The sequence below is a fragment of the Lonchura striata genome, chromosome 7 (assembly GCF_050655825.1).
Source record: "Lonchura striata isolate lonStrDom1 chromosome 7, ASM5065582v1, whole genome shotgun sequence".
NCBI classification, from domain to species: domain Eukaryota; kingdom Metazoa; phylum Chordata; class Aves; order Passeriformes; family Estrildidae; genus Lonchura; species Lonchura striata.
Window position 1 is genome coordinate 7,663,857 of NC_140709.1, and position 11,127 is coordinate 7,674,983.

The 11,127-nt window shown below is 46.1% G+C and overlaps 1 protein-coding gene across 8 annotated transcripts in view; it reads right to left on the minus strand.

Annotated features, from left to right (window-relative positions):
• The window catches only part of SLC35F5 (solute carrier family 35 member F5), a 30,421-nt gene extending 21,628 nt beyond the window's left edge, over positions 1-8,793 (minus strand). The window contains exons 1-4 of one of the 8 annotated variants that reach the window (XM_077784920.2): positions 8,745-8,793; positions 4,586-4,653; positions 2,936-3,014; positions 28-169 (exon numbers count right to left, since the gene is read on the minus strand). In XM_077784920.2, coding sequence (XP_077641046.1) covers positions 28-162 — 135 coding nt within the window. In that variant the 5' untranslated portion in view covers positions 163-169; positions 2,936-3,014; positions 4,586-4,653; positions 8,745-8,793. Of the gene's footprint in view, positions 1-27; positions 170-2,827; positions 3,015-4,557; positions 4,654-6,292 lie in introns of all 8 variants that reach the window. The other 7 variants (XM_085584147.1, XM_085584149.1, XM_085584146.1 and 4 more) reach the window with 7 other exon arrangements.
• Positions 8,794-11,127: the final 2,334 nt, after the last annotated feature.

Consider the following 11,127-nt stretch of genomic DNA (forward strand, 5'->3'; position numbering starts at 1 on the left):
CTTTAAAATGTGTGGAAGAATACTCACAGAAGTGAGTTCTGAAGAGGCCACCCAGATGACATCAACCAGGAGGAGAATGACAATTCCTAGAGCCATTCGCCTGCGCTGAGCAGATGAGCTGCTCTGGGAGCTCATCCGGTTCATGATAAAAACCCACACCATTTGGAACCTGAGAAAAGGAGACAGAAATAAAACACAAAAGCTTACAGTGACACACAAAAAATAAACAGTAGGGGCAACTGCTTCATACACATGAGCAAGGCCTAATAGGCAAGGACACACATGGCTGTGTTGTTAAAAAGCAGATCTTTGACAGATCCGGCAGGAAATTTTCTGAGATATTAGGGACAATTAAAAGTAAATCTTGACTTGACAAAAATGTATCAGCTGCTTTAGCAATGAAGTAAGAAAAAAGTAGGTAAAAGACAATGTCTTTTTGGAATTTACACTACAAGTTCTGCAAACAGTATAAATTAGATTGATGTGTTGTGACAAATGTCAGAAATGTGTTTAATCTTAGAGGCATTCAACAAATATTTCAGAGGACATAGGAAAACATCTGGATAAATTATAAGCCTTTACAACAAGAGTTGATTCAATTAAAAAATAGAATAATTAATTGTAAACTTAAAAAAGTAGACTACGCATGTATTTGTATTAAAAATTATAAAGCTACTTGGTAATTTATGAAATATAGGCATGAACCAATTCTAGTGAAAATCTATCAAAAATTCATTAATGCTACTGCAAAGGAATTCAGATTTGTGACACAGCTTTATAGATGCCCATTGGATAGCCTAAATTTATGGAAGGCCTAAATTTTGGAAAACTTTCAATTATATTGCCATAAAACTTCAAATACAAGTGACAGAGACTGATGACTCATTCTTGTACTAGAATCCATTATGTTAGCCAGACATGTATGTGGTATTTCTATCATTAACCTTCACTTATTTATGTATGTATTTTAAGAACCAATTTATTAAGAGTTCATTAACTACACAGAATACCATAAACTCAAACACCACCTCTGAGAGAACTGCTCAAGGAACTGCAATCTAAGTCATCTTTACAGAGCAGCTTCTGACTTTCACAGTAAATAGAGGTCATCTGCTTTGCTAATATGGTCTAATAAATTTAAACTGAACTTTGTTTTTCCCACATGTCAACATACAGATGCTTTCTTTTCATTATTTACAAATGATTTATGAAAGAATCAGTGCAATAATGTCCTCAGTGAGTGAGGAAAGTACATTACTTTTTTCCAGAATCGCCTGTTCCTCAGATTAAGGATTTAAATGCCCAGATAATGCAGGAAACAGTGCTGTGATCTCCAATGTGCTTGTGCATGAGTCATATTCTATACAGTCTCTGCCATGCTTAGATCTTGACACTTTTTCCTCCATTTCTCAAAGGGCCTCTTTCAAAAGGAAAATGAACAGGCAGAGTTCCTGAAGTATAATTATACCACTAGATCTATGCTGATATATTCCATGTGTGGGCATCAGTTCTGGATAATTACTCTGCTTTTCTGATAAAATGCTGGGACTGACAAAAGAAAGCAGAAATTTTTAAGTAGAGAGAGGCAAAGTTATGAAAGACTCAGCAAGGAATTATAGTTTCTACCTGATACAGAATAAAAGAGAAAATATTTGTTCTCGAAGAGAGAGCAAATGAATGTGTTATCTTAAACTTGAGGAAACAAAAGTTTTCACACTTGAAAGCTTATAAAGGTTTTTTCGGTTTTTAGGAACTGGTTTAACAAATACTATGTATTATACTCTACAAACTTTGCCTTCATTTTATTATGACTAATAGCCTATAAGCCATTACATGAAGTTACATTATATATAGCCTAAAAATTACTCATGTGTTTGCATAGTATGCAGCTAACATGGAAGCTGGGCATAGAAGAGTTGAAACAAGCTGGAAGGAAGAAATCTCATTCCTGTCAGGCTATAGCACAACTCAGGGACAGTGGGAAAGTATCCTAGAAAGAGAAATCACTGCAGCCTTCCACCAGTTCTGTGCTGCAGGCAGGAGGAGAGAGGTAGCTGGGAGACAGGGAATAGCAGCGGCCTGATCAACTGGACATCTCCACATCGGATGTTCCCTCACACCTACAGCTCTGCTGTTCCCACCACAGGCTGCTTCAAAGCACACTCTGTGAACAGAGATCATGCACAGATAACATTCACACTCTGCACCTGTTTCATCTTGTGCTCAGCTTGTCTACTTTAGGCTTGAACAAATCCCTTGCTTTAAAATCCTTCATCAGGAGCACAGTAAAGGATGATGGAACATCCAGCCCTTCTTAAATAAGAGGTTACACAAAGTTATTCAGAGTCTATGCACATTTTACACCATTTCTTCTGTATCTTTGACAAGTAGATGTTAAAATTCTAAATAAAGAGCCCATAATTATGCTTTGGAAGTTGAAATTTTTTATATGTTGCAATAAGAGCAGCTATTACTTTCTCATCTGACTAGCAAGTATCTGTTTAACATTTCTGTGTGCCTAATATAGCCTTTGCTAGATCCTTCCCTAACAAGGCAAAAAGCTTAACAAGAAGAGGTGTCTACAAAGTGCAGCATGATCACCTTCAAGATAACAGTCGACTAAAAAAGTTACCAAGCAGCAGTACTAAAATGTCTGTAAAGTTCAGCTGAAATTCAAAAGCCTACTGAAACACAAATACTAAGTTTTAGGACAGAATTAAAACCCTGTAAAGCATCATACAAAGTGCAAAAATGCAAAGACAATTTGAAACTACTATTTTGAGAAGTTTTAGACAGACACATTGTCCCACTTATTAACAGTACTCACTAATTTGCAATGAAATGTAATTCCATACTTTTATGATTGGCTTCTGTACATTGAGGGTAATATGCTCTGCTAGAAACGAACACACATGAACAAGACTTCTCATATTACCTTCCACAATAACTGTAAAAAAGAAACAAAAGTGGTGACTAACAAACTTCACACTTCATGTCGAAGTGAAGATAGTCTCCTAAAAAAAAACCAAAAAAAAAGCAAAGTGTGAAACATCATGGCATTGGTATATTAAGCGTTTATCTTTGCAAAATACTGTCTAAAATTTCAAGTTCTACAGTGTCTTCTGTAGCTCAAATCCTAAGTGTTGGGAACATACAGATCTAGAACCTTAACATTGGCCTGCACCAAAAATGCCAGCAGGGCAGCCCTGAATTGCAGGAAAATAGGATCCTTACCTACTTTTGATATTACAAAGAACACAATCCCTTCTCTATTAATATACTACAGGAGGTTCACAGGAACAAGAACCTGATGATGTTAAATTCTGATTTTCTAAGCTGTGCAGAGAAAGACACTGTTTCTTAAATGCACATTCCTAAGCAAAGAATGGAAACTTTAGAACTAGGAAGGTAATGGAAGAACATACAAGCTAGTTGGCCACAAAACAATCTAGAAAGATAAGGCACCTCCACGTTGTGTCATGTGAAAGCCCAGTATCTTTCCTTAAATGGATACAGCATTACTGTTGTATTAAAAGAACATCATCTTACATAAAACATTTTTTTAAATTTTTAAACTCAGTTCCAATAAACACATTCAATAAAATTCACTTTAAAATATACCAATATATAGGAAAAGAAACATTATACAAAATAGAGCCATAAGTATTATTGCCTACAGTGCTGAAATTTTTTTATTGTTATTATTATTAATGTGAAATGTTGTTAAGCTCTGTTTTAGGGATGTCCTGAATCAACAGGAGTCACACACTAGGCTAAGGAATCTCAAATTAGTGTCCCAAACAGAAGTGGCAGCAAGGGCAGAATTAAATAGTTACCCAAAATTAGCTTTTGATCACCTGTCAAGCATGGCTGAGAGTCTGTAAACTGTTAACAGGGAACAATAGCCAAATTCATGTTTTTCAGCTCTTAGATTAAGAGGTAACTCACTAAGAGGGACCCCAGAAGCTCCCTGAACTCAACATTTACACACAGCAAGTTCAAACCTTTTCCACAGTTTACCAAAATGATCATAACTGCTTAAAAAGACCCAACAAACTGGAAGATGCATTTTTTAAGAAAAAGACATGTGATTATCCATCCTCTTTTCCACAAAGACAATGCTCACTGTAGATCCCGCACACCAAGGCAATTAGTCACAAAATCACAGAATATTTTGAGTTGGAAGGGACTCACAAGGATCATAAAGTTCAACTCTTAAGTGAATGGCCCAGGGATTGAAGCCACAACCCTGGCATTAATATAGTAGAGTTTTACCCTTACAGAACATTTAATTTATCAAGTGCAAAAAGTTATGATAAATTTAAGCCACCAGAAGACACAGACTGCAATAAAAATAATGGTTTAAAAGTAAATATAATATTCTACTCTATTAATAGAGCAGAAACTGAAGCCCTTTGTTTCCATTATTAGGAAATAAATATGCTTTCCACACAGTGTAGCTTTAAACATACCAGCTCAAACCTGACATTTAAAGGAATATTCATTTAAAAGACTTTTCTTAATATCATTATAATTTTTAGCAAACAGCACTGAGACCTTTTAAAGTCTCCTTTTTTTTATTTACCATTCCAACAGTCTTAGAATTGGTGCTGTCATCTTGCAGAACCATTTCTCAGCCAGTTACAAGATCTTCTGAAAAACAAACATTAAAAATTTTCTTGTCATGACACTGTACTTTGATTTTAAAATGCTGCAGTACCCTAGATCATGTAAGAAGAGCCACCACTTCAATTTATGATATCAAAAAGATATAAAAAGCAGTCTCACTGTGCAGCCTACAGTGCATGTTCAGACAGCTGACTGCACTAAAGCCAACAGGCTCAGCAGCCTGTCCAACTCTCCTCTTCTGAGCATGCAACAAGCAACTTCTGAGGGCAGGAAATAAAACTGCACCATTGATACTCATCTTCAAGCTTATTTGGGCACCATCAAATGTTTCTTTGTGCGGATTATTTCCACATTACAAGCTCCACCCAAGAAGAGAAAATCATGTGAAACTCTCAAACTTTTACTGCACTGACAATTAGGGAAAAGAATATTATAGGCCAAAGAATTGCCAAATCATTGCAAAACAGAAGTATTGCTGTTCTGCCTGTTCCAGGAGGGAAACACACAGCCTGTCTCTCCCCTCCACCACCAAAAAGTAGAAAAAAAAAGAATAGCAAGAATGCCAAAAAAACACAGAACGGCATTTCAGTCACAAGCAATGGTGCAAGCAAGTCAACTGGAAATTCTTCCTTGTATTTACTCAAGATTAGTCCATATACAATTTGAAAGACAACATATCAAGATAAGGCTTGCAGGCAAAATAAATGGGTTTCGTTTTTCCAGTTATACCAGCTGCTCCAACAATACAAGTTCTGAGATACAACCTCCTCTCCCTTTTAACATGTTCTGTCATCGGGTGATTCTTGTTTCATATTGGATTGCTCTTGAGATAAGAGAAACAGAGACACTGCTTTCACTTTAACCAGAAAAAAAAATGAAAGTAAAATGATTTATATTTCTATGTCACAATCTGTAAGCCTACATTAAAGCAGCATTAATCTAACACAATTCTGATGTCTACTCAACCTCCAAAGAGTACCATGAGATCACAGCAAAGGCAAGAATATTCAGGAGAGATGGAAAAGTGAGCCTTATGCAACATGACTACTACATTCACTGCAGCCCTCTAATTTTTACTCAAAGAAAGTTTCCTGTAGGATCTCAGAATACAGCGAAGCAAAAAATCCAAGAAAGCAGCCAAGTTTTCCATACCAGTATTGAGTTCTGCAAGTAGACATCACTGCTCCCATCTACATAGAAGTTATACAAGACCAAAATCTGCACAAAAAATTCATTAATTTTACTAGCAAAATAAGAGAATTTAGCTTAATCGAAGGTATGTTTTAGGAAACTGTTGATATGTAAGTGATGCTATCAAACTGTCATGGCACAGCTGGAATGGACATTTAGGGAATAAAAAGAAAAAGAATGCCTGAACATTTTCACCAATGAAATGAAAGCTTCCTATTTAGCACTTACTCAAAATTCATAAAACAACACTTCAAACAATTTTCTAGAATTAGCAGTGCAGAGTATTAATCTGTTTCATACCTCAGAGTCCTTACCAGCTACCAGCCTATCCAAGCACACAATTCTCAGTAACTCCTGCAGCATCCCCAGCAAGGCTGTGACCCTGCTGGACCTGAAGTCTGACTGCAAGGAGTTAGAAACACCAAGTTTCAGGTCAGCAGAGTGAAAGCTGACAAACAGAACAGACACTGACCTCCTTGTTATTCTTGTCCAGCAACATTAGGAGAAAAAACTCCATGTCAAGCTGCCAAGGCTTCTCTAAGCTTCACTATGTACACAGCAATCTCAACCAGTAGCTCCACATTTAACATCAGCTAAGGATTACAAATGACATCCATTTCACATGCTGCAGATCTAATCTTGTCTAGTGCAAGGACTAAACATATCGTGCTTTGTCACAGGACATACAGACACAGATTCCTGATAAGAACCAGCAGGGCAGCTTTCAGAGAGACACCCCGGCAGCTGGAAGCTGAGCCTTCCAGGCAAGGTAGAAATCCATGAAATCACTGCACTTGGAGTGAACTGGGGGTCTCCTCCTTTGGGGAAAAGTAGCAGGAACAAAGAGGAGAAAATGAGTAAGTCTTCTTAATGCACTCAGAGAAAAGTGAATGCCTAAGAGCCAAGATATATGGCTGAAGCCCTGGGGACCTCGGGGGAGAAAGAATTACTAGAAACTCACAACTAGAACACTGGAAACTGCAGAGGGAAAGGAAACGGAGCTGCAGCCCAAGCAGGGGAAGCACCCCTCACACCCCCAGCGAGGCAGGACAGTACTGCCAGCACTGAATGATTCAGAATGACTGAATCAATTAGGCTGGAAAAGAGCTCTGAGATGATCGAATCCAACCCATGACCAAACACCACCCTGTCAACCAGACCATGGCACAGGCTTTCCTTAAACTCCTGCAGGGATGGCAACTCCAGCACCTCCCTGGGCAGCCCATTCCATTGTTTAATCACACCTTTTGCAAGGAAATTCTTCCAAATGTCCAACCTGAACCTCCCCTGGCGCAGCTTAACACTGTGTGCTCTTGTCCTGTCACTGCTGCCTGGGAGCTGGACCTGGCTCCTGTCAGGGAGCTGTGCAGAGCAAAAAGGTCTCCCCAAAGTCTCCTCTACCCTGGGCTAAACTCCCTCAGCTCTCTCTGACGCTGCTTACAGCGCTTGTACTCCACACCCCCGGCAGCTCCGCTGCCCTTCTCCGGACACGCTCCAGCGCCTCCAAGTCTTTCCTGCGGCGAGGCACAGGGCAGGGCAGGCACAGCAACACAGGAACACAGGAACACAGGAGCACAGGAACACAGGGGCACAGGAACACAGGGGCACAGGGGCACAGGGGCACAGGAACACAGGGGCACAGGAACACACAGGGGCACAGGAACACAGGGGCACAGGGGCACAGGAACACAGGGGCACACGGGCACAGGGGCACAGGAGCACAGAAGCACAGGAGCACAGGAACACAGGGGCACAGGAACACAGGGGCACAGGAACACAGGGGCACAGGGGCACACGGGCACAGGGGCACACGGGCACAGGAGCACAGGGGCACAGGGGCACAGGGGCACAGGAACACAGGGGCACAGGGGCACACGGGCACAGGGGCACAGGAGCACAGGGGCACAGGGGCACAGGGGCACAGGGGCACAGGGGCACACGGGCACAGGGGCACAGGGGCACACGGGCACACGGGCACACGGGCACAGGGGCACAGGGGCACAGGGGCACACGGGCACAGGGGCACAGGGGCACAGGGGCACAGGAGCACAGGAACACAGGGGCACAGGAACACAGGGGCACAGGGGCACAGGGGCACAGGAACACAGGAGCACAGGGGCACAGGAACACAGGGGCACAGGAACACAGGGGCACAGGAACACAGGGGCACAGGAACACAGGGGCACAGGGGCACAGGAACACAGGAGCACAGGGGCACAGGGGCACAGGGGCACAGGAACACAGGGGCACAGGAACACAGGGGCACAGGAACACAGGGGCACAGGGGCACAGGGGCACAGGAACACAGGAGCACAGGGGCACAGGGGCACAGGAACACAGGGGCACAGGGGCACAGGAACACAGGGGCACACGGGCACAGGGGCACAGGAACACAGGGGCACACGGGCACAGGGGCACAGGAGCACAGGAGCACAGGGGCACAGGAACACAGGGGCACAGGAACACAGGGGCACAGGAACACAGGGGCACAGGAACACAGGGGCACAGGAACACAGGGGCACAGGGGCACAGGAGCACAGGAGCACAGGAGCACAGGGGCACACGGGCACAGGAACACAGGAGCACACGGGCACAGGGGCACAGCCGCTTCCCGGCCGCGCTGCCCGCCCTGCTGCGGGCACGGGCTCGCCCTGGGCACCGCGGAACCCCGGCCCGGCCAGGGGAGCTGCCCCGGGGCTGGCAGCGCCCCGTACCCCGCCCCCCGCACCGCCGTCACGGCCGGACGGGGCCGAGCGAGGGCGGCGGGACGCGGGGCGCTCGCACACCCCCGGCCCGGGCGGGCACGGCCCCCCTGCCCGCACGAAGGGACAAAGCTCCCGGCCCCGCTCAGCCCTGCGGGGCTCTCGCCCGCGGTGCCCCAGGCAGCGGCGGACCCGGCCCCGCTCCCGCCCCGCTCCCGGTACCTGAGGCCGCGCCGGGCCCGGCGCCCCCCGCGCTCCGTCCGGCGGCACCGCCCGCCCGCGCCGGACACCCGCAATCCATCCCCGAGCCCGCGAGCGACCGCCCCGCCTGCCCCGCCCGCGGGCCGGCCCCATCGACCCGCTCGGCCAGCAGCTCCACACCCCTGTCCTGCTGCCCGCCCCCCGCCCGGCTGCGGGAGGGGCGGCGGGGGGAACGGGGCCGGGAGGGGCGGCGGGGACGGCGCTGTGCCACCGTCAGCATTCACATCCACATCCACGGCGCTGTGCCACCGTCAACATCAACATCCACATCAACATCCACATCCACGGCGCTATGCCACCATCACCATCACGATCCACAGCGCTGTGCCATCATTAACATCCACAGCGCTGTGCCACCATCGCCATCATCATCCACAGCACTGTGCCACCATCACTATTAACATCCACAGCGCTGTGCCGCCATCAACATCAACATCCACAGCACTGTGCCACCATTAACATCAATATCCACAGTGCTGTGCCACCGCTGTCCACCATCACCATCAACACCGCTGTCCCCACCACCACCACCATCACCAACCCGTCCACATCGCCATCCATATCCCTGTCCCCATCACTGTCACCATCACCATCTCTAACCCCATCCCTGTGCCCGTGCCTATCCCTAACCCTAAGTGCTCTTCCCACTGAGAACCCTGTCCCCATCCCCATCCCCATCGCCATCAGCGTTCCCATTCCTACCAGCGTTCCCTTCAGCGACCCCATCCCCATCTCCATCCCAGGAAAAATCACTTCCCTTTCCTTCTGCTCATTCCTGTCTCCATGTCCACCCGTTCCCATCCCGTCCGCAGGACGCTCGGCCCCGTGTCCCACCGGGAAGCCCCGCTCTGGGCACGGCTCCGGGGCCGCTCCCGGCTCCTGCCCGGGGGAACGGGGAAGAGCCGGAGCGGCTGCTGAGCCCGGCTCCTGCCCGGGGGAACGGGGAAGAGCCGGAGCGGCTGCTGAGCCCGGCTCCTGCCCGGGGGAACGGGAAAGAGCCGGAGCGGCTGCTGAGCCCGGCTCCTGCCCGGAGGAACGGGGAAGAGCCGGAGCGGCTGCTGAGCCCGGCTCCTGCCCGGGGGAACGGGGAAGAGCCGGAGCGGCTGCTGAGCCCGGCTCCTGCCCGGGGGAACGGGGAAGAAGCGGAGCGGCTGCTGAGCCCGGCTCCTGCCCGGGGGAACGGGGAAGAGCCGGAGCGGCTGCTGAGCCCGGCTCCTGCCCGGGGGCACGGGGAAGAGCCGGAGCGGCTGCTGAGCCCGGCTCCTGCCCGGGGGAACGGGGAAGAGCCGGAGCGGCTGCTGAGCCCGGCTCCCGCCGCTCCCGGGCCAGCGGGACCAGCCGGGAGCGGGAGCGGCGCCGGCCGTTCCCAGATCGGCCGCCTCCAACGAGGGAAGGGAACAGCAACTCTGATGGAGCAGAGCTTGCTCCGGAGACACGGGCGTTTATACAGCCTCTTCCAAAACTTTACGATAAGCAAGTCAAAGAAAAACAAACAAACAACAACCACCCACCAAAAAAAAAAAAAAAAACCCAAAAAACTAAAATATGGAGGAAGAGAGCACGGACTGAAGAACTAGAGATGGAGAAGTGGGATGGAGCTTGAAACTAGTCTGTCAAAAAAAAAAATAAAACAAAAGGGGAAGAAGCAAAACCGAAGTGAGCAAGACCCTTGAGAAATGTCCTAAAATGCAGTGAGGTGGTGGAATCTTAGTTTCATAGTTACCATAATCTTTACACTGTGTGATACAAAATTTCACAGGACGTGAAAGTAGTGGCAACTATTAAATTTTTGCTTCACTTATCAAGACACATTTAGGAGCACAAAAAAATGATATTGTGTAGACATGCAAGACAAATTAAACTTTCAAGATGTATATGCCAGTGACTAACAAGTTGCAAAAAGAAATGCCAGACAAAGTCGTCTATCAAAAATATTGAATAAAATGAACTTTTACAGGCTTGGATGAAATTGCAAAATCAGATTCTGGTCTTGTTTTGTTTGGTTTTATAGCCAATACTCTCTGTAATCAGTACTATTATTATTTAAGAATTAAGCTCACAATACCAACCTAAAGATAACTCAGTGTATGTCACATCTTGCAGATTATTTAGTATTCACCTGCTAACAGAAATAAAGCTTTTGGCAAAATTTAGCTATTACATATTTTGGAAATTTTATAGCAAAAACTGTTAAGAAGCAATAGTAAGCAATGTATATACATGAATAAAAATATGTTTAATTGTTATTAGGTGATACATATGATATAGCTATGACATTGTTTTAAGTGCTACTCACACTTACAAACTGTTGAAATCAAATATGATATTTCACCCTTCCTATGGG